Source organism: Phallusia mammillata, chromosome 8 (genome assembly GCF_965637545.1).
Source record: "Phallusia mammillata chromosome 8, kaPhaMamm4.hap1.1, whole genome shotgun sequence".
Classification (NCBI taxonomy): Eukaryota; Metazoa; Chordata; class Ascidiacea; order Phlebobranchia; family Ascidiidae; genus Phallusia; species Phallusia mammillata.
In genome coordinates, this window is record NC_137259.1 from 4975266 (window position 1) to 4998615 (window position 23350).

General features: G+C 37.0%; 2 protein-coding genes, 2 long non-coding RNA genes and 2 pseudogenes across 5 annotated transcripts; 3 read left to right on the forward strand and 3 right to left on the reverse strand.

Moving 5' to 3' along the window:
• The first annotated feature begins 2031 nt into the window (after window positions 1-2031).
• On the forward strand, window positions 2032-2887 carry LOC145205491 (uncharacterized; annotated as a pseudogene).
• Window positions 2888-8132: 5245 nt separating this feature from the next.
• On the reverse strand, window positions 8133-9531 carry LOC145204657 (uncharacterized). The gene is made up of 3 exons (XM_080077250.1): window positions 9445-9531; window positions 9002-9195; window positions 8133-8442 (listed from the first exon to the last, which is right to left on the reverse strand). The coding sequence occupies exons 1-3, from the start codon at window positions 9529-9531 to the stop codon at window positions 8133-8135; spliced, it is 591 nt and encodes a 196-aa protein (XP_079933376.1).
• A 910-nt stretch (window positions 9532-10441) lies between these two features.
• On the reverse strand, window positions 10442-15551 carry LOC145205219 (uncharacterized). 2 transcript variants are annotated; one of them, XM_080077891.1, is made up of 7 exons: window positions 12654-15551; window positions 12016-12230; window positions 11557-11886; window positions 11437-11497; window positions 11198-11376; window positions 10768-11058; window positions 10442-10699 (listed from the first exon to the last, which is right to left on the reverse strand). In XM_080077891.1, the coding sequence occupies exons 1-7, from the start codon at window positions 12732-12734 to the stop codon at window positions 10621-10623; spliced, it is 1236 nt and encodes a 411-aa protein (XP_079934017.1). In that variant the 5' UTR covers window positions 12735-15551; the 3' UTR covers window positions 10442-10620. The 2 variants fall into 2 exon arrangements, with proteins under 2 accessions (XP_079934017.1, XP_079934016.1); XM_080077890.1 differs by having other exon boundaries at window positions 10442-10702.
• An 895-nt stretch (window positions 15552-16446) lies between these two features.
• LOC145205155 (uncharacterized) lies at window positions 16447-17299 on the forward strand. The gene is made up of 2 exons (XR_013853604.1): window positions 16447-16757; window positions 16835-17299. It is a non-coding gene; the product is annotated as an uncharacterized LOC145205155 (long non-coding RNA).
• A 374-nt stretch (window positions 17300-17673) lies between these two features.
• Window positions 17674-18357, forward strand: LOC145205667 (uncharacterized; annotated as a pseudogene).
• A 2620-nt stretch (window positions 18358-20977) lies between these two features.
• Window positions 20978-21556, reverse strand: LOC145205291 (uncharacterized). Its single transcript, XR_013853626.1, has 2 exons — window positions 21364-21556; window positions 20978-21190 (listed from the first exon to the last, which is right to left on the reverse strand). It is a non-coding gene; the product is annotated as an uncharacterized LOC145205291 (long non-coding RNA).
• Window positions 21557-23350: the final 1794 nt, after the last annotated feature.

Consider the following 23350-nt stretch of genomic DNA (forward strand, 5'->3'; position numbering starts at 1 on the left):
TGATCCTGATTACATTCCTAGCAGATACGAAATTGAAGATGGAATTCATATTGCACTGGATTTGGACACGAGAGATGATTATTTTACGATGACCGATATGTTTCAGGGCAAAAAAGATATCAAGCATACGAAAGGTAGACATAAAGATTTTTTTGTTACATGTAAAACAACCCTTAACGTTTAGGCTGGAAAACCGGGAAAATGAAAACCTAGTTGAAACTTTTGGATATCAACCGGCTACTCAAGTAAAACAAAAAAATCACATTTAAAAAAGGGTTATTTGCGGATTTATTGTTTTAAAATTTTCACAGAGGTTCGACATATCGCTCTGGACCGGAAATAGCGTATTGGAAAGGTTTGAAGAACTTGTAAACAATGTGGAAATGTGGAAGAAAGGAAATAGATTTGATTGTCATGTCTACCTCACTGCATTCCAAATGCCTTTTACGTTTAACATTTACCCAAACCCCAAATTCTACAAACCAAAAAATGGATTTGTTTACTTCGGGTATTTTTGCAAAGGCTATTTTTTTACAAGGCTACAAATTAAATTCATTTCATGACAGCCTGAACAATACTTACCTTGCATAGAAAACTTTTGTCAAATCAGAAGCAATTTTGATCAATATTTCACATTTATTATTTGAAAGTTGCTATATGACTGTCATTAAATTGTTGTTCTTTAAAGGCATCTTTTCAATTGGGCAGATCAGCACTCCTATCTTCAACATGGTTTTGCGAGGGTTTATCACAGTTTGTTAAATGGCTTACTTGAATACATACCACCATTGGAACAATTTGATTGTTTTGTTCAACTCCAATTCGAAATAGCTCGCAGCGGAAACTGGACATCTGACAAATTTCCAACCAAAAACGAAATTATAAATGGAATTCGCATTGCTCTAAGCTTTGACACAGCTGATGTTTATGAAACTATGACAGACATGTTTCACGGTGGATACAGAAAAGCGGCATACGAAAAGTAGGAGTTTAAATTAATCACATCACAATTTGAAGTGTGATTTTTAGAAAAACGTGTTTCAACTGATAATTTGTTTTTGTAGGCTTGTCGAATTGGAAACGAACATCGCAATGGGAAATTTATCACTGCAGTGATCCTCAGATTCATATTATCATCCAGGACTACTTTTCTCAAACCCTGAATGATCTGGATCAAATGATGATTCTTTCTATTGCCGCCCACGATAACAAACATTTTTTATGGGACAAAAATTGAAGTAGCCTATTTTTGCTCGTTGTCATGTTTTGTTTTTTTATCGTTTTAAATCCGTTTGAAATAAACATGAATTTCTTTAAAGCGTTTGTTTGGTTAAAGCTGTAAAACGTTTAGACTCGTGTTAATTGTTCACTAAATTTTGCTTTCAAAACGGTCCGCAAAAGAAAAAAGGTTGCAGACCCCTGCTCTAATTTGCCTCATATGTCATTTTCAGTCGAATGTGTAATGTCGATTATCTGCCCGTTGATGCCGATAAGCCTTAAGAGAATAAAAAATGGCTTGTTGAATTACAATTTTAAGTCTCCGTCTTTCAATAACATGTTTTAGACTTTCATTCTTCTTTTTTACGACCGTATGCAAGGACTGCTACAAAAATGTTTGAAGGCATTTATTCCGATAACGTATCGGTAACGAACTTCTCACGGACCGATTCATATAACGTCACGTGAACACGCCCCGGTAATAAGCGCGGAACGTCGTACGACGGGAGAATCGATTCGAGCTTCCTAAAGGCCCCCAACAAGCTGTACTTACAGATAACATTTTTGCAGATCTTAGAGAGCGAACACATCGAAAGCGAAACAAAGAAGAGGATAGACGACGATAGGAAACGCGTTTCGATTCTCCCTTCGTGTATATTCAAATTCTATGATATTTGTCTTTTTTTCCTTTCTTGCGCGCTGGATGTGCAAAAGTCAGAACGATACGCTGATAAATTTCAGAGTGTAGCTGCCGCGTTGAATGAAACAAAGCAAAGATTTAAAAACAGGAACCGAATTTTCTAACCGTCTTTCGAAAGTTGTGTAGCGATACGAGGCACTTTAAAATAGAATGACACAGCACAGAAATTCGCTGCATAAGACGAGAGTGAAAGAAAGAAGGCATTCTGACGGGATTGCTGTAGATATGCATGGGCCAAATGTTTTGAATCGTATCACTAAAACCCATCTTTCCCAGAGTCCTACGGTCAACAACACTAACTAAACGTGGATACGTAAGTTATACGACATATTTTGCTGCGTTGTTTTTGGAAGCTATTGTTTGTTACTTAATCAGTGGTCATGGTTTTAACGACAATGACACCGTGCTGGTGGGCAGTAATGTTAGTAATTCTTCATGCGTACTACACACGGACTTAATTTTATTAAAAACGTCTTCTATTTGCATACTTTTGTTTAATTTTTTTATTGGAGACGACAATATAACCCGTATATCGGACGGTCGTCACATGTCGAGGCGGGGAGGGGCCTCTACACATAAGAAGAAAAAAGAGCTTATGAAATACACTAGAACAGGGGTTCCCAACCTTTTTACGATCTCGTACCACTTGGACGCTCTGTACTGCCACGCGTACCACTTCCTGTAGAACAACTAATTTGATCGAATCATATTTTATTTACATACTAAAATAACACAAAAAGCACCTCAACTAAATTTAATAATATTTTTTTGTGTTTACTGTAAACAACATATAAAGTGGTGAATCCATGTTTTTGTAAAAAAAAAGAAAGCTACTCGCGTACCACCTGAAAAACCTTCGCGTACCACTAGTGGTACGCGTACCACAGGTTGGGAACCCCTGCACTAGAATAAACCTTTGCATAAATACACAAGTTTTCTGGCAGTTCTCTGTTTTATGTTTTTAATTAAAAAGGACTATGTTTTAATTAACCTAATACAAATAGAACGATAGGTTTGTTGATCAAAACGAATTATTTGCTGCGCAACCCGTTGAACGAAATGCTTGTTCAATGTTTTTCTGTCATAAGTCGTGCACCCGTATCTTTCTCTTATCTTTCTCTCTCTTAGGCCTGTCTGTAAAATTGTTTCATTCGCATAAACTTATTTTCCATGAGCTTTCCATCTTTGGACTAAAAAACTATTATGTTTGGGCCGAGATCGGATCTAAAATTGTACCCCGCTTACAACTATGGGTAAATGGGAGTTTGCCAACTATAAGTTTTTGTTACATTTTTTTAATATACTTCCAACATGTTGGTGTCCTTCGTTGTTAAGTTCGTCACGCTGTGAATTTCTATTTACAACTTATGCAAGTGGCCCGGTTTCTGAATCAATGACTTATGTAGTCTTGCAAACGGCGTTACTTTTTGGCAACTAATCCAAGTTAGTGGTTCGTTTTGTTTCTGCGCACTATTTTAGCAAGGGTCTAAAATTTCACTTTGACAAATCAACACGAACACAATTATATTTTATTATATTTCGGGTTTAACGCTACATATAAACTAGGTTTTGCTACAAAATACGTTTGAATAAAATGCTGCATGTTATTCTTGGAAAAGTTCCGGTTGTAGTGAGAAGCGTTTTGCGTCAGTTGTTTAGAAGATATCGAATGAGTTTCTGGTCGTTCTTGGAACTGTAACCGGTTGTGGCTACATGCGTAAATTTGCAAGTCTGCGTTCGTTTTCCAATCTGACAAGCCTATACAATAAAGGAACATGGCATACCTTTACGATTTTGTAATGATAAAAACAAAAACTTACTCTTGGTAAGCCGCTTTTCTGTGGCCCCCCTTAAACAGGTCTATCATTATTTCGTAAGTTTCAGGTGTGTCAAAATTCAACGCAATACGAATTCCGTCTATAATTTGCCCCTTGCTTGGAATGTGATGAGGATCCCCTTCTACTCTGCGAGCTGCTTCAAACTGGAGTAGAACAAAGCATGCCATAAGTTCACTTGGCGGAAGCCACGAAAGGCCTCCCGTAAGCCAAGCATTAAAAACCGCCGTAAAACCACTTTTTAAAAGTGGTTGCAAGTCCTTCCACGAGGATGGAAATCTAATAAAAAAATACAATATATTTTACAGTTTAAAATCCTCACCATAGCAAAATTCGTGTCTTGAACGTTGTTTGAAAGTTGCCAACCTTGCTGGTTTTAGAAACATGACGTCAATTAAGTAAGGAGAATAGCCCTGTTTCTTGGTCCACCCACCCAAACAGGAATAAGGGTCAGTAGTACACGGCCACTGTTTTAACCCAATGCATATTTTTCCATTAAAGACATTATCCTTACCCGAAATCTATGTATCCGTTTCCTGGTTGGTCGGGCGTTGGTTTGGGGAAAATGGTGAATTTAAACGGCGAATAGTACGGAAATGGCCAAACACGCGTCGGGTAAACCCTTATAGTATACGCAGAATTGTGAACCCACATTAAACGATCGTTTACTAGATTCTCAAATGTTTGACCTGAGCAATGTGCGTTCCATGGATGAATCTGCATGAAAAGTTAATGCAAAGGGAGAACCAAAAGATTCAAAGACTTATAACACACAGTCTTACCACTAATAAACTTCCCATCTTGCAAACGGATTTTAAAATATCAAACATACAGGTGTAGTTCCATTTTTGCAGTTTTTCACCAAATGTTAGTTGTTGTTTTTTAGTAATCCGCTCGCACAATTCCTTCTTTGCTTTGTAGCTTTACTTGTCGTTGCTTTGCTGGATTTTTTCGTGCTTGTGTAACGCTCGTTGGTTCATACAATATAGAGTCTGAAAAAACCTTTTACATCCAATAGAGCATAACAAATCAACGAAGTTAATATTAAGGTCACAGCACACGTTGCTTAACGTGGCAAAGCAAAGAAAACAGTTTGTTACTGTATAGTTTGTGGGTAAGAATTCACTTTCCACCCGTACGAACGTAATTCACAATGTAAGATTTTTGATTAAACTTTTTAATCCAAATAAACAGTGTGTCGTGATTTTCATATTAGCGTTTAGCTTATTTTAAAAAAAATACGTTGGTAAATTACAACACAAAGATTCCGGCCTGCTGATTATGCCTGTGCTAACTAACTACTATATATTTTAAATTTTGTTGTGATGCAATTAACAGGCACACAACAGCCATAGCTGACTAAAGTCGTTGCACAAACAAATAAGTAGTGATGAATAAGTATTGCTCATCCAGCAGTTTTATTGTAAACAATCGACGTTTCGACGTCCTATACAAGACGCCAACTCAAATAAGTAGTGAGTTGGTATCAAGTAGTTGGTTTTTTTTTAGGGCCACAATTGGGCTTCTGTTTTTGTAAAAACGCCACATACGGGCCTGAACTTAAACTTTGTGACATTTGTCTTTGCCCTGTTGACTTTTACAAGCTACTTAAGTGGCCTGGTTGCTGAACAACCAAGGGCTTAAAAGCAAATCTTACACATTTTTGGTTCTTAGCGGTCTTGCAGCGGTTCTTTGTGTTCTTTGTAATCTAATAGCTTCTAATACGAGTTGCGGAAGGATGACGTGTTACATACACACGGGTTTGACAAACTTTTTACTTGCTTTTAAATTATTCTGCTTCGTTTCTCATTCATTTTTCATTACAACTGATTTCTACTTTAACTAAATCTAACGTTGCTTCGCCAATGTCTTTGTCCCTCACCCACATGCAATCAACCGTACTTGTGCAACGTTCTGTGGTCCTGATAATATTGACTTCGAGGACTGTTATATTTCACACTTGACAAAGCATGACTTAACCTAACAGAGAAAATGTTCTATTCACGCCGAGCAATGTATAACAAACGAAACGCCTCTTTCCAGCGGTTGGTTGTTGACTGTTTGTTTCTCATTACCCGCATGTTGTTCGCCATGCCTTGTGTTTGCTGCTAAAAAATTACCGGTACGTTCTGCGTTATAAACTAACGTTCAAAGTCAATTAAATTACCTCAAGAAATCACAACATACACCCTTAAGCGTGATTGGTATACCAGACTGAATCCCCGGAAATGCGTCTGTCTATCCACTTGTGGCGCAGTTGCAACATGTGTCGATTGCAAGAAAATAGCTCGTATAATGTGGTTTAATCAATACGATGCTATATAACGCCTTTAAGATGTACCGCATGTCTGAGTTAGTAGGCTTTAAACTGTAATGATTGAAGTAACATTTCTCCTAACGTGCAAAGAAACAAAACTTTGCGTTTGGTTTTGCTGCTGTCACGGCCTAATAAACAGCAAACAGAGTATTCAAAGTCTCTAAAATTCGTTTGGGTGGTTGCTGTTGTTGTTTGACGTCGAGGCAAAGTTGTTGGGCCGGGTTCGGGCTTAGGTTTATTCAAAAAATTCGGGTCTGACTTTACACTTTATGTCAGTATTTTTTCGGAATAAATTTAACTAGCTAAGTAGCCAGTTGCTGGTTCTGACCTAATGGCAAACAACCCTAAGACGCCTTGTTGAAGACCAATTGTATTATATTGTCTATTGTGTTTGTTGGCTTGGTCTTTTGTTAGGCTTTAATCATAATGTATAGACATCAAACTTTCGAGTTTAACGGGCTTCTCGAAAACGATTCGGGTTCAGGCCGGGTTTCGGGTTATACTTTCGAGCTTGGGCAGGATTCGGGCGCCAATGTCAGGCCCGTTTACAATTCTGCATCGAGGGCATCGTTTTGACCCGGATTAATATGTTAGTGGTATATACCTGGCTCCACTGTACAGTATAACAATAGTCTGTACGTTTCAAAAAAAGCTCTCACCAAACCGCTTTAAACAAATTTATGTTTATTTTAAACTGATTTTAAAAATACAAATAAAATCGAAACTTGACAACAAGCAAAAATAGGCTATTTCAATTTACATTCCAATAAAATTTTTGCTATGGTGGGAGACAATAGCGAGAATCTTCAGTTGATCCAGATTCTACAGGGTTGAAAAAAGTAGTCCTGGAAGATAATATGATTCTGAGGATCACTGCAGTGACAAATTTCCCATTGCGATGTTCGTTTCCAATTCAACAAGCCTGAAAAACAAAGGATCAGGTCAAACATGTATTTAGGTTTATTTCACTTCAAATTGTGATGTGATCAAAGGGGTTAAAACTCTTACTTTTCGTATGCCGCTTTTCTGTTTCCGCCGTGAAACATGTCTGTCATAATTTCATACACATCAGCTGTGTCAAACACCAGAGCAATGCGAATTCCATATTTAATTTCGCTTTTGGTTGGAATGTGATCAGGCTCAAATTCTCTCCTGCGAGCTATTTCGAATTGGAGTTGAACAAAACAATCAAATTGTCCCAATGGTGGTATATAGTCAATCGAGCCATTGAACAAACCGTTATAAACCGTTGCAAAACCATGTTGTAGATCGGACTGCTGGTTTGTCCAATTAAAAAGATGCCTAGAAAAGATGTATTTCTTGGGTCATTGTTTGTCGTGCACCGTATTACGCCCATTGTGTGTTATTTACCCTGATGAAGGCTACCTGTATAGAAAGTCGAAACGTCGAAATAAAATTACAACTGGCAAAAGAGCTCTATAAACTTGAAATTACGCCCGGCAGCAAGAGAATATATATTGAAAAGATGCCTAGTTTAAAATACAACAATTTGATAGCAAATTTTAACAAATGTCAAACACTGATGATATTGAAGAAGCTTTTAGCGACATTTTGACGAAAAGTTTTGTGTGCAAGGTAAATAATGTTCATGGGTCATAAACGGGTTCATTTGTTGCAAAGTGAAAATAAATTAGTCTTTGTGAAAATGTATTCTTACCCGGAGTAAACAAATCCATTTTTTGGTTTGTAGAGTTTGGGGTTTGGGTAAATGTTAAACGTAAAAGGCATTTGGAATGCAGTGAGATAAACATAACAATCAAATCTATTTCCGTTCTTCCACATTTCTAGGTCGTTTACAAATTCTTCAAACCTTTCCAATACGCTATGTCCGGTCCAGAGCGATATGTCGAACCTCTGTGACAATTTTAAAACAATAAATTCGCAAATATTAATTTTTTAAATGTGATTTTTTGTTTTACTTGAGTAGCCGGTTGATATCCAAAAGTTTCAACTAAGTTTTTGTTTTCCCGGTTTTCCAGCCTAAACGTAAAGAGTTGTTTTACAATTAACAAAAAAGTCTCCTTTAGAAAATGATTAATGTCTACTTTTCGTATGCTTCATATCTTTTTTTCCCAAGAAACATATCTGTCATCGTGAAATAATCATCTTTCGTGTCCAAATCCAGTGCAATATGAATTCCATCTTCAATTTCGTCTCTGCTAGGAATATAATCAGGATCACCAGGTACTCTGCGAGCTATTTCGAACTGGAGTAGAACAAAACATGCAATTTGTTTTTGATCGAATCGGTTTTGGTTGGAATAAAACATGTTTCTCATCACTTCGTCGTAAGTCCATTTAAAACCAGTCACAAGAAACGGTTGCAAATATTTTTTCCATCCCGAACGAAACCTGTAAATACGATAAGAACGTTTGAAAGTGAAAAAGGTGTACCAATGTTTTGAGATTGTAGGCCAAGTCGGAGTTGTGAACGGGCCTGAAATTGGAGCCCAAACTCGGCCCGAAACCGAAACCACAAGCCCGAAACCCGGCCCGAACCCAACTTTTTTTTTGAGAAACCCGTTTAGGCCCGAAAGTTTGTTCGACAGGCCTGTACATCGAAGCCTTGAAAAAGTCCAAAACAACAAACACAATAGACAATAAATAGAAAATTGGTTTTGAACAAGGCGTTTTAAGGCTTTTTGACATTAGGGCAGGCCCAGTAACGGGCTACACAGAGTGTAAAGTCAGGTCCGAATCAGGCCCATCATTTTTTAGAAATCTAAGCCGGAACCCGACCCGAAATGCCCGGCCCGACTTACAACTCTGGGCTAAGTTTTATTTAAAATGCAAATATTAGTTTGTTATATTTATTGTCAACAAAATATATTACCTTTTTTGTGTTCAAATACTGTATTTGTACAACTTATAAAATATGTAATAGAGAGATTACTATAAGTTATAATCTTACGGAAATTCTATAAGTGCGTTTCCTGGTTGAGTGCTTGCACGATAATAAGGCCAAATGATGAACACAGGTTGAGTGGATGACGGACTTCCAACATAAAATCGAAATATAGAGCCGTAAACCCAGTCTTTGCCTTCAACCAGATTCTCAAATGTAGACAGTATTTGATCTCCAATAGATTTGGAAATGTCGAAATACTGAAAAATTTGTGCATTTTTGAAATATACCGTTACTTGTTTGGTTAAATTTTTACACCGCCTAAAACGGAATACATATGAGCTTGGGTGTACTAAATATCCAGCTCTAACTAACAAAGAGATTCCTAATTACTCTCATCGAATTACTAAGGATAGAGTTACAAAAGTCATAAAACGTTTACAACGGAAATAGATTAACCGAAGTTGCAAGGTTATCTAACAAACAAAGAACACAGAAATGTTATTTACCATTTCGACTACTGTTTTCTGTTTTATGTTGACAGGATTTATACTTTCCATGCTTTCGTTGTCAATTTTACCACTTTTTTCATCCATTGTATATTTATAGCTTAACTAACCAAAAGCATTGAGCAGTGCTGCAAGAAGTTTTTGACAAAGTAAGCAATCTAACTTAACTTAAGCTTCAAAAAATGAATTTTGAAAATTTACGTTAGATTGCTTGCTTTGTATCGAAATAGACATATGGACTGCCGGTTCTCTGTACTCTGTTGTATTGCTTTTGTTTCGTTGCTGGTTTAGGAATGTCTTTGTTTTGGAACGAGCTATATAACAAAGGACTTGATGACGTGTAACATACACACAAAACAGGTTTAAATAAACCTTGTTTTAACGTGCTTTGAAATCTTCCGAGTATATTCTCAATTTACTATTTCTACTAATGTCTAGTTGCTTATGCTGCTTTTCACGTCTTTCACCTGTTCCTATAGCTACACTAAAATATTCCTAAAAACATTGACTTTCAACGGTCTTTGTAATGTAGGCAAAAAGCATGAATTTGTTTCTTAATATAGGTACGTTTTTCAGTCTGCTTGATATGCCTGGTTCTGATTTAGCTAAAATATTTTAACTTGTGATAATGTATGTTCGAACCATCTGTCGAGCAGTAAAGGTTCTGGACCGAAACCTGAGATATGTGATTCTGTTCGACGCTATTATGTCCGAACACGATTGGCTTTTCGGTGTAACGTCGCAAAGCAACATTTCTTCTTACACGCACGCTGACGTAACCTTAAAACTAGACTTAACATGGCAGCAGTCCGACTTTTACACTTTCAAGAAGCAAATGCTACAAGACATCAGTGGCATTACAAACCCTCACCCAAACGTCGACACTTGTATACGTTTTATAAGTTGATTGAGTATTTTATAGTAGTTCCTAGATTGTGGTTCATATTATTCTTTGATACTGATTTAAATCATAATTTTGAAAAGTTGCAAATCGTCACAAGGACTTTCATGTTTATTCTGCCCATTTTAAAACTACAATTAGTACGACCAAGCAAAAATCAATTCACTTTAATTTATATGCATATGAAAATTTTGCTATTGTCGTCTACAGCGATGCATGGTCAGTTAATTGCTTCCAATTCGAGGTTGAGGAAAGTAGCTTTAGAAGGTTGTTCTTTAATCTGAATCTGATGATGACTTTATACGCACATTAGCAAATCGTTCCAATTGTTGTCTGTTTTTCGACTTTTCGAGTCTTCTGAAAAAGAAGAAAATGAATGTCACACCAAAAGCGAAATGAACCCGCGAGAAAATAGAGCCTACTCCTGATGTGCTTTTTTTCTCATTTTTCTCCCAAACATGTCCGTCATTTTTTTGTATCCTTCAGTGGTGTCAGAATTTAGCGCAACATCAATTCCTTTTTTGATTTTATCGGCGCTTGGGACGTGATCAGGTTCCCCATCTACCCTGCGGGCTATCTCGAACTGGAGTAGAACGAAACATGCAAATTGTTCCTGTGAGGGATCACACGTCTCTCCATTAAGCAAATGGTTATAAACCGCCTTAAAACCAGGTTTCAGATGCTGTTGCATGTCATTGCTCGTAAATTGGAACCTGTTTCAAAATTACAAGGTATTATGACTGGAAAATCATAAAGAAACAAATATTTTTTGGATATTTTTAAACACACTTGCAAAGTGTTTCATGTAATCTGAAATATTGATAAACAGTGAATATATGTCGTTTTACTTACGTGAAATTTACAAATCCATTTCCTGGTTCGTACGGTTTTGGATTTGGGTAAATGCTGAAGTTCCATGACGAATCAGATTGAGAAAGTGAAACATTAAAATCAAATTCATACCCTCGGATCCATTTCTCAGGATCGTTTACCAGTTTCTCAAAGTTTTTCAAAACTTTCGATGGTACAATCTGCAAAAAAAGTTACTAAATTGAAGATTTGCCTGTAGCTCTAAGTTAAGAATTGTTTACTTGTATGGAAGGCTGCTTTTTCAAATTTTGTACAATTTTCTGATTTTCAAAATTCAGAAGCCTGTAATATAAAGATCCAGTTTTGCTTAACATAGGGTCGGTGAAAAGAAAAACACTTACTGCTCGAATTTTTCATATCTTTTTTCCCCTTTAAACATGCCTCTCATTGTTTTGTATTTGTCCTCTGTGTCAAATTCTAGGGCAATACGAATGCCATCTGCGATTTCTTCTCTGATCGGTATTTGATAAGGGTCGTTTTTTACTCTGCGAGCTATTTCGAACTGGAGTAGAACAAAACATTGAAATTCCTTTTTTTTAAGGATGTGTGAGTTTGAACGAAATGTGTGTTCCATCAGTTGGTCGTAGGTCGTCTTGAAACCAGACTTCAGCACTGGTTTAAAATCATTCCATGGCGGTATAAATTCATTACTGGAATTAGGATTCGGATCGCTAAAAAGTAAAAAAGTTAAAATAATTTTAAAATTTCGCACCAGGTTTATCTGCGATGTAAAATTATTTTTCGAGTTGTGTTAAATTGCATTTTTACCACAATAAAACGTAAATAGTTTTTTTTCTTACGGAAATTTAACTATTCCATTTCCTGGTTGCCCAGTTTCTGGTCCTGTGCGTTGGGTTGGGTTCGGAAAAATACTGAACACAGGTTTTATGAATGGAGGACGACAGGACTCAGAGTATACATAAAAATGAAACTCAGAGTATTCCACCCCGTTTTCACCATCCACAAGTTCTATTAATTCCGGCAGTAGTTGGTTTCCTTTCCAGTTTCCACCTTCCTGAATCATGTGACAAAAAACGTCAATTGCAAACTAAAAATGCCGATATTTAACCAAATTTTCTATTTCAAGTTTGTTCCATTTTCAAGTTTATTTTACATGTTCAAAATGTAACTTAAATGCGGTTATCGTGTTTGTTCCTTGAGATAAATCTGCTGGTTTTACACCTCGTTGAATAAATTCTGTTTCTTGCTTATACTTTATACTGACACAGTAAATTTAAAACATAATAAATGTCTGTTATTTAGTATTCTCATCTGCTACATTTTGCTAAGCATGTTGAAATTTGCATGGTCTGGTCAGCAACAAACAAAGTAAATTACCAAAAACAAGCACCATTTTTGGTAGCGTGAAAAGCTGAATTCTTTCGAATTAAAATTGCAAAATTATCCAGTAAACAAAGGAAACTGAAATGTTATTTACCAAGTTGAATATTGTATTTGTGATGACAGGACTGAATCCTTCCATGCTTTCTTTGACAATTTTCCCACTTTTTTCATCCATTGTTTATTTATAGCTGAATTAAACAAAAGCATTGAGCAGTAATGAATGCAATTTTTGACAATTTTAGGTTATATTCGATTGCTTGCTTTGCATCGAAAGAGACATGTGGACTGCGGGTTCGGTGCACTCTGTTGTATTGCTTTTGTTTCTTTCCTGGTTTAGGAATGTCTTTGTGTTGGAACGAGCTAGCTGTAACAAAGGACTTGATAACGTGTAACATACACACGGAACAGATGCAACAACCTTGTTTTGCCTTGCTTTTAAATCATGCGACTATATTCTCAATTTTCTTTTCTACAAATTTCTAGTTGCTTAGTTCTCACAATGCTTTGCACGTCTTTATCCTTTCCCTATAGTTACCCCAAAATCAAACGTGTTTTTGCAACGTTCTATGGCATCTAAACCTTTGCCTTTGAAAGCCCTTAATCCACAATCAAACATGACTGTATTTCTTATTACAGGCATGTTGTTTGCCATGTTAAGTCCAGTGCTGATTTAACTACGATATAACTTGTGATCATTTCTGTTTGAACCAACTGTCGAGCAGTAAAGGTTCTGTAATGAAACCGGAGATGTGTGATGATTCTGTTCGACGCTATTATGTCCGGACACGATTTGCTATTCGCTGTAACAAAGCAACATTTCTTCTTACACCTACGCTGACGTCACCTTAAAACATCCCTAAACTGAACATGGCATAAGTTGTCACTTTACAAGCTGTTAAAATAGCAAGCAACCCAAAAAGCACATGTCGTTTTTTTTCTATCTACACTTAAAGAGCAAAGTTTACTACAAAATTGAATGAGTAAATAAATGTCAGTGAAACTTGCGTTATTTAGAAAGACAAATAATATATAAGAGGGAACGATGTTGACTTGTTGAAGAACGATGATGGAAGTTTGTAACGTTATAGCAAAGATAAACGCAAAACTTTTGTTTCCTGTGGCAACTTTGTACGTTAAAAGAAATGGTATTTCCATCGTAACAGTTTAAAGCCTACTTGTTTAAGCCTAAGTATGTGGAACATCTTAAATACGTCATACAGAATCCTATTTAATATAGCACATTCCACGACCATTTTCTTGCCCTGGACCATGTTGCAACAGCGCCACGTGCGGATAGATCGACGCATCTCATGGGTTTTAGTCAAGGGACCATTTCCACGCGACAGCTGTATTCAAAAGTAAAATTGTCCTGAATTTTTTTTAAACTTAGGTCGCACCTGCCTTACCAAGAAGGCTAAAACGTATATACTTTGTGATTTGCTAGCATAAGTTAATTGACGATAAACTTTTAGGACCTTTACCGCCCGAAAGCTGGTCAAAACTGGAAATTAGCAAAATTTTTAATCTTAGTTAAATTAGATCAGCACCTGGTATTCCAAGCATGCTTAAGGGTGTGTGTTGTGATTTTCTGGTATAATTTAATTGATTTTAAACGTTAGTCTATAAAGCATAATGCGCCGTTACTTTTTTTTACACTAATAACAATCGCAAACAATAATCGCGGCGAACGCCGTGCAGGTAATGAAAAACAAACAGTCAACAGACAACCACTGCACCGGGGCGTTTTTTTGCAGGATAAGTCATGCTTCGTCAAGTGTGAAATAAAAAGGCCCTTCGAAGCCAATGTTCTCGGGACCACATAGAACGTTGTACAAGTAGGGTTGATTTTAGAGTGCTAAGAAAAGGGACGAAGGCGTCGGCGAAGCAGAGTTAGAACTTGGCAATAGGAAATTCGTTCAAATGAAGAATGGGGGGAAATAGAGTAGAATGATTTAAAGCAAGTTAAAAAGTTTGCTATGTCTGTGTGTATGTTACACACAACCGAGTCCTTCCTAGAAGCTCATTTTAACAGAAGACAATCGTAAATCAGGAACAAAACAGCAGCAATCGAACAGAGTGCAGCAAACCCGCAGTCCATATGTCTCTTTTGATACAAAGCAAGCAATAGAATATAAACTAAAAAAATATCAAAATTGCTTCCATCACTGCTCAATGCTATTGGTTATTTCAGCTATAAATATACAATGGATGAAAAAAGTGGGAAAATTGACAACGAAAGCATGGAAAGTATAAATCCTGTCAACATAAAACAGAAAACAGTAGTCGAAATGGTAAATATCATTTCTGTGTCCTTTGTTTGTTAGATAACTTTGCAACTTCGGTTAATTTGTTTCCGTTGCAAACGTTTTTTGACCTTTGCAACTCTATCCTTTTGTCACTTGAAGATAGTAAGGATCTCTCTGTTTGGTAAAGGTGGTTTTCGCGCCCCAATCTCTATATATCCCATTTTAGGCTATGCAAACGTTCAAGCAACTGTACATTATACTGATGCTTGTTTGGTTGAACGTTTACATTGCCCAATACGGAATATGCATGGACTAGGCTGCGATGATCAGCTCTACCTAACGAAGATTTCCATACTGTCTTAAAATTATATAATGATAGAGTTGCCAAGGTCAAAGAGTATAATGTACAAATTGTTCAGTATTTCGACATTTCCAAATCTATTGGTGATCAAATACTGTCTACATTTGAGAATCTTGTTGAAGGCAAAGATTGGGTTTACGGCTCAATATTTCGATTTTATGTTGGAAGTGCGTCATCCACTCAACCAGATTTCATCATTTGGCCTCATTATCGTGCGAGCACGCAACCAGGAAACGCACTTATAGAATTTCCGTAAGGCAATAGTTTAAAGTAATCTTCCTTTTAAATATCTTGTAAATTGTACAAACACGCCATTTGAGTTGAAAAATCTATTTTGTTGAAGATAGAAATTTAAATTTTTTTTTTCTACTTTAAGTACAACCTAGAATCTCAAAACATTCATACACTTTTTTCTACTATCGTAATCACAGGTTTCGTTCGGGATGGAAGAAATATTTACAACCGTGTCTTGTGACTGGTTTTAAGTCAATCTACGACAAAGTGATGGAAAACATGTTTTATTTCTGCCAAAACCAATTCGATCAAAAAGAAATTGCATGCTTTGTTTTACTCCAGTTCGAAATAGCTCGCAGAGTACCCGGTGATCCTGATTACATTCCTAGCAGATACGAAATTGAAGATGGAATTCATATTGCACTGGATTTGGACACGAGAGATGATTATTTTACGATGACCGATATGTTTCAGGGCAAAAATAGATATGAAGCATACGAAAGGTAGACATAAAGATTTTTTTTATAAATGTAAAACAACCCTTAACGTTTAGGCTGGAAAACCGGGAAAATGAAAACTTAGTTGAAACTTTTGGATATCTACCAGCTACTCAAGTAAAACAAAAAATCACATTTAAAAAAGTGTTATTTGCGGATTTATTGTTTTAAAATTTTCACAGAGGTTCGACATATCGCTCTGGACCGGAAATAGCGTATTGGAAAGGTTTGAAGAACTTGTAAACAATGTGGAAATGTGGAAGAAAGGAAATAGATTTGATTGTCATGTCTACCTCACTGCATTCCAAATGCCTTTTACGTTTAACATTTACCCAAACCCCAAACTCCACAAACCAAAAAATGGATTTGTTTACTTCGGGTAAGTGTATTTTTCGAAAAGGCTGCTTTTTTACAAGGCAACAAATTAAATTCATTTCATGACAGCCTGAACCATATTTACCTTGCATAGAAAACTTTTGTCAAATCAGAAGCAATTTTGTTCAATATTTCACATTTATTAATTGAAAGTTGCTATATGACTGTCATTAAATTGTTGTTCTTTAAAGGCATCTTTTCAATTGGGCAGACCAGCACTCCTATCTTCAACATGGTTTTGCGAGGGTTTATCACAGTTTGTTCCATGGCTTACTTGAGTACATACCACCATTGGAACAATTTGATTGTTTTGTTCAACTCCAATTCGAAATAGCTCGCAGCGGAAACTGGACATCTGACAAAATTCCAACTAAAAACGAAATTATAAATGGAATCCGCATTGCTCTAAATTTTGACACAGCTGATGTTTATGAAACTATGACAGACATGTTTCACGGTGGATACAGAAAAACGGCATACGAAAAGTAGTTCCCTTTAATCACATTACAATTGAAGTGCAATAGACATAAATACATGTTTGACCTCATCTTTCATTTTTCAGGCTTGTCGAATTGGAAACAAACATCGCAATGGGAAATTTATCACTGCAGTGATCCTCAGATTCATATTATCATCCAGGACTACTTTTCTCAAACCCTGAATGATCTGGATCAAATGATGATTCTTTCTATTGCCGCCCACGATAACAAACATTTTTTATGGGACAAAAATTGAAGTAGCCTATTTTTGCTCGTTGTCATGTTTTGTTTTTTTATCGTTTTAAATCCGTTTAAATAAACATGAATTTCTTTAAAGCGTTTGTTTGGTTAAAGCTGTAAAACGTTTAGACTCGTGTTAATTGTTCACTAAATTTTGCTTTCAAAACGGTCCGCAAAAGAAAAAAGGTTGCAGACCCCTGCTCTAATTTGCCTCATATGTCATTTTCAGTCGAATGTGTAATGTCGATTATCTGCCCGTTGATGCCGATAAGCCTTAAGAGAATAAAAAATGGCTTGTTGAATTACAATTTTAAGTCTCCGTCTTTCAAAAACATGTTTTAGACTTTCATTCTTCTTTTTTACGACCGTATGCAAGGACTGCTACAAAAATGTTTCAAGGCATTTATCCCGAAAACGTATCGGTAACGAACTTCTCACGGACCGATTCATATAACGTCACGTGAACACGCCCCGGTAATAAGCGCGGAACGTCGTACGACGGGCGAATCGATTCGAGCTTCCTAAAGGCCCCCAACAAGCTGTACTTACAGATAACATTTTTGCAGATCTTAGAGAGCGAACACATCGAAAGCGAAACAAAGAAGAGGATAGACGACGATAGGAAACGCGTTTCGATTCTCCCTTCGTGTATATTCAAATTCTATGATATTTGTCTTTTTTTCCTTTCTTGCGCGCTGGATGTGCAAAAGTCAGAACGATACGCTGATAAATTTCAGAGTGTAGCTGCCGCGTTGAATGAAACAACGCAAAGATTTTAAAAACAGGAACCGAATTTTCTAACCGTCTTTCGAAAGTTGTGTAGCGATACGAGGCACTTTAAAATAGAATGACACAGCACAGAAATTCGCTGCATAATACGAGAGTGAAAGAAAGCAGGCATTCTGACAGGATTGCTGTAGATATGCATGGGTCAAATGTTTTGAATCGTATCACTAAAACCCATCTTCCCAGAGTCCTACGGCCAACAACACTAACTAAACGTGGATACGTAAGTTATACGACATATTTTGTTGCGTTGTTTTTGGAAGCTAATGTTTGTTACTTAATCGGTGGTCGCGGTTTTAACGACAATGTCACCGTGCTGGTGGGCAGTAATGTTAGTAATCCTTCATGCGTACTACACACGGACTTAGTTTTATTAAAAACGTCTTCTATTTGCATACCTTTGTTTATTTTTTTATTGGAGACGACAATATAACCCGTTTATCGGACGGTCGTCACATGTCGAGGCGGGGTGGGGCCTCTACACATATGAAGAAAAAAGAACTTATGAAATACACTAGAATAAACCTTTGCACAAATACACAAGTTTTCTGGCAGTTCTCTGTTTTATGTTTTTAATTAAAAACGACTATGTTTTAATTAAACTAATACAAATAGAACGATAGGTTTGTTGATCAAAACGAATTATTTGCTGTGCAACCCGTTGAACGGAATGCTTGTTCAATGTTTTTCTGTCAAGTCGTGCACTCGTATCTTTCTCTTATCTTTCTCTCTCTTAGACCTGTCTGTAAAATTGTTTCATTCGCATAAACTTATTTTCCATGAGCTTGCCATCTTTGGACTAAAAAACTATTATGTTTGGACCGAGATCGAATCTAAAATTTTACCCCGCTTACAACTATTGGTAAATGGGAGTTTGCCAACTATAAGTTTTTGTTACATTTTTTTAATATACTTCCAACATATTGGTGTCCTTCGTTGTTTTGTCGTTTGATTGATATAATGTAAAAAGATTGTATCCCGTGAAGTTCGTCACGCTATGAATTTCTATTTACAACCTATGTAAGTGGCCCGGTTTCTGAATCAAGGACTTATGTCGTCTTGCCAACGGCGTTACTTTTTGGCAACTGTAATCCAAGTTAGTGGTTCGTTTTGTCTCTGCGCCTTATTTTAGCAAGGGTCTAAAATATCACTTTGACAAATTAACACGAACTAGATTATATTTTATTCTATTCTAAGTTTAACTACATGTAAACTAGGTTTTGCTACAAAATACGTTTGAATAAAGTGCTGCATGTTATTCTTGGATAAGTTTCGGTTGTAATGAGAAGCGTTTTGCGTCAGTTTAGAAGATATCGAATAAGTTTCTGGTCGTTCTAGTAGCTGTAACCGGTTGTCGCTACAGGCGTAATATTGCAAATCCGCGTTCGTTTTCCAATCTGACAAGCCTATAAAATAAAGGAATATAGCATACTTTACGATTTGTGACTATAAAAATAAACGCTTACTTTTGGTAAGCGCTTTTCTGTAATCCCTCTTAAACATGTTTATCATTATTTTGTATTTTTCAGGCGTATCAAAATTCAACGCAATACGAATTCCATCCTCAATGTCTCCTTTGCTAGGAATATTGTCAGGATCTCCTGGAGTTCTGCGTGCTATTTCAAACAGGAGTAGAATAAAACAGCCAAATGGTTTCGTCCCTAAAAGATGTGCGTTTGAAAAAAATGCGTTTTCCATCAATTCCATGTAAGTCGACCGAAAATCCGTACACTTCAAAAAAAATCCGTAACTGTTTTGTAGAGTGTATCCCAATCCGACCTAAATCTACCATAACAGTTTATGGGAATTACATTATGCAGACGTTTCAACAGTCACTGTGGTCATCATCAGTGTAGATTGACAATCGAGCTGTAGAGCAAGTTATCAAACTGCTGCACTGATGATGACAACAGTGATTGTTAAAACGTCTGCATAATGTATTCTATATGCACAAATTCTTTGGCAGTTACGTTTATGATTAAATTACTTTTCAAGTCCGTGTATAGTGTTTCGAAGGTAATGGGAAGTTTAGATCTAAAATGTAAATGGTTATAATGTTGAGAAATAGTTTTCACGCCAAGTGGGAAACTTAATCCCGTTGAAATCGTTTTTGATATTGGACAGATTCGCATTTTTCCACATATTTAATTTCTTACGGAAATATCACTCTTCCATTTCCTGGTTGGTTGCTTTTGTACCAATGTGGCCAAATTCTGAACACAGGTGTGGGTGAACAACTTTGAACATAAAATCTAAATTTTGAGCCGTAGACGACCTCTTTCAACCAGGTTTTCAAATCCACTTAGCAACTGTCGCGCTACATTACCAAAGCTGAATTGTCGTTATCTTATTTTGTAATTCGTCATTTCACTTAATTTCATGGCCATATCATATATTGTATAACTCGGGCGCTGACCGTATTGAGGTACGCAGGGTCTTATCCAGGGGTGGGAAACTGCGGCCTAAAGGCACTAAGTGCGGCCTTCGATGTCAGAATACAATTTAGGATGTTGATAATACACACTGCACCAGGCGCTAAAAACTAGACAGAAACATATTTTTTTACCTTTATTCCACATTATTTGATTGGTTCTAGGGCAGCGGTTTTGAATCTAGAGCCAAATGTTTGCGTACTGGTACACAAAGCGATATCCGTAGAACTGCCAAGAGACCAAAGTTCTACAATCTAACTTGTGTTGCAAAAGAACAGTTGTTTGCGCATAATTGAATGTCTTAACCTCGTCTGTGATGTCACAAGCTGCTCTTAGATTGATATTGATAAACAAGCGAGTTTCTATGTTAATAAAATCCGGAATGTTGTAGTGAGGGTGGAAATGTAGTGACGAATTTTATTTAACTTCCCAAGCAAAAATTTATGTCCGGGCCGTGTCCAAATACGTATGGCTTACAGGTGCAACCAAGTCTGGGTCGGACATGACAACCGTGTCTCAACCTTATATGAATGTATGGCTAAGGGTTGACATTGAAACACCCCCATACATGGGGCGTACCTCAGGATTATGTTTGGTCCATGTACGTTCCGTACCAACGGCCATACAATTGTAGCCTTGTCTGGTCCATGGCTGACAATCCCTGGCTTGTTGCGTTGTTACGCCACACTTTGCCTAACATGCACCGAACACCCACCTTGCTAGTTTTTCTATCGGCTTTCCGGAAATGTACGGAATATGACTCACACATTGCTTTTTTTCTTAATTTTATTGCCACAAATACGAACGCAAACGGGAAAATCAACAAAGTTAAACGTACGAAATACCGTTATTAACGTCGACGCACAATATTCGATTTCGGCGAGCGGTTGCAACTTGTTGTTGATGAAGGTTTTAGGAAAATCTCAATCGTTCACATTTTTACTTTCCCGCTGAACTTGGACGTGCGCCCATGAAAGATATCTAAACAATAAATAAAAAAGATTTTACAAAACATGAAAATGCGCAGTAGTGTTCAAAACTATTTACCGTTTGAATACTTTTCGTTATTTTAAATGATGGCTCGCATGCAAATATAGAAAATTTTACGGTACAAATAAAGATACAACGAAATCAATAGGACAACAAGTGCTTACCTTATCATACATGAATAAGTCGACGTCCAGTAACATGTTGCAGTTCGACGAGACAGAATAAAGTATATTCCTAACGTGTATTCCGAAAAGTAGACTTAACTGGAAAGCTTAAGTAACGCATGCTGCCTCAACAACTCAAACTTCCACATTAACACAATGTGGCCACACAGCCAAGTAATACCACTAAACTAAGTTCCTTTTTATTGTCACTTGGCCAATAGCACTGCTTGAGCTTAAAAGCGCCTTTGTTCGAAAGTTGCACTGTGGCGCGAAAAGGGAGAGCAAAACTTCAAAGGCATGATTGATCGACGTCTCAAAACTGTGCGATGGTCGGCTTTTGTAGCTGCCAGCGGGGTGCGTCACTTACGGCAAAAACATACGCCCTTCGCTGGACAATCGGTTGATACATAAATCTTCAAAACTGCATTAACAGTTAAGCACCATTCAGGCGATTTCTTAACAAGTGTCGATGGAACGACAAAACAAAAACTTTTTTTACGTTTATGCAAACCATCCTTCCAATTCAACACCTAACTTTATAAGTAGGCCTATACTTAATTCATTCTAGGATAACAGAAAATTCATTTTATAAGCTAATATTTAATTATCACTAGCCTACATGTTATGTTATTCCATTAGAGATTAGTACTTTTTTCCTAATTGCCAAACTTTCTGTCTTTATGTGACGTGAATCGAATCGATAAAAAATGTACTGTTCACAAGCAGCATCCGTGGCGCCGTACAAAATTGTGACATGGCCACGCTTGTCTTTTCATACCATAATCAATTGTACCAGACCGCCATTAAAAAACCGGACGAGGGCAGTGTATGATTATTCCAAGTGAGGACCAAGTATGGAAATACGTTAGAAAAACTAAACTTATATGAATGGGAAAAGTTTGGGACTGCCGTTCATTGGCCGTTTGGTACATATACAACAGATAATCGTGCGCAAGAGGCCAACGGCCGAGCGTAAAGGGTAGATAATTTTCGTCTGGGTTGGACCGTAAGTCCAATAGCACATCAACCGTTCTGTAAGTCAAAAAGTTTGAATGCCACTGTCCTTGGCCGGAGAAATAGTCTGTGCGGCCTGAACGAGTGTCGATAAACCGTTTGGCGGCCTTCACAAACAAAAAAGGTTCCCCACCTCTGGTCTAATCAATGTCATAACCTATCCACTATTCGTCTGTTTTTTTGTTACACATTGATGCCTACAAATCCTCGACTATAAATCAAATGATTTTTTTATTTGCATTCTTTGATGAGCAGGGGGAGGGGGGGTTCCTAAAAGGTTACTTAAGGGGGGCACAGTTCCTGAAAGTTACTGGAAGGGTCCATGAAAAGTTGAAAACCACTGTTTTAGAGCAATTTTTTTATTTTATCTTACATAATTTATATTTGTGTAAATATTTTCGTTTTTTCTTAAAAAAGGTTGCCAACATTATCACCATTTGACTATACACTGCGTCACTTTGACACGCCCTAGGCTGGTAGATTGCGTATTCCTTAAGTACGTGGTTACGTTTTACTTACCTTCAAGTAGTGTTGTAATACAGTGGTCGGCAACCGCCGGTCCGCGGCCCGGTACCGGTCCGCGAGGAGTTTGTTACCGGGCCGTATAATTTTTCAGGTTAAATGCTATATACAACATTGTTTCCATGTATCCCGGGGATGATAAACTAATTTAAGCGTTTTTATTGCTAAATATTTGTAGTTTTTTGAAGACCGGTCCGCGATAAAATTTCACTTTCAAAAACGGTCCGCAGTGCCATAAAGGTTGCCGACCCCTGTTGTAATAGACATATACGGCGAATCAAGTTAGCATTTACTAAATTAAAAAGCAAACAAACATGAAAAAATCAACGGTTTACCATTTCGACTGCATTTTTTGGTTTAGATCTTATAAGGTTCATGTTTCCTTGTTCTTTTACTATCTTTTTTATCTTCTATTGTATATATGCAGCTTCTTACTTTCCCTTTACTAATG

Excerpts from the sequence above, each read along its gene's own strand:
- LOC145204657 (XM_080077250.1), bottom strand. The coding sequence starts at position 9,531 with ATGGATGAAAAAAGTGGTAAAATTGACAACGAAAGCATGGAAAGTATA. Across the intron at positions 9,196-9,444 it reads AGAAAACAGTAGTCGAAATG|TATTTCGACATTTCCAAATC; the intron begins GTAAATAACATT and ends CAAATTTTTCAG. Across the intron at positions 8,443-9,001 it reads AACGCACTTATAGAATTTCC|GTTTCGTTCGGGATGGAAAA; the intron begins GTAAGATTATAA and ends TCGTATTTACAG.
- LOC145205219 (XM_080077890.1), bottom strand. The coding sequence starts at position 12,734 with ATGGATGAAAAAAGTGGGAAAATTGTCAAAGAAAGCATGGAAGGATTC. Across the intron at positions 11,498-11,556 it reads AGATATGAAAAATTCGAGCA|GCTTCTGAATTTTGAAAATC; the intron begins GTAAGTGTTTTT and ends TTTATATTACAG. Across the intron at positions 11,059-11,197 it reads AATGGATTTGTAAATTTCAC|GTTCCAATTTACGAGCAATG; the intron begins GTAAGTAAAACG and ends ATTTTGAAACAG.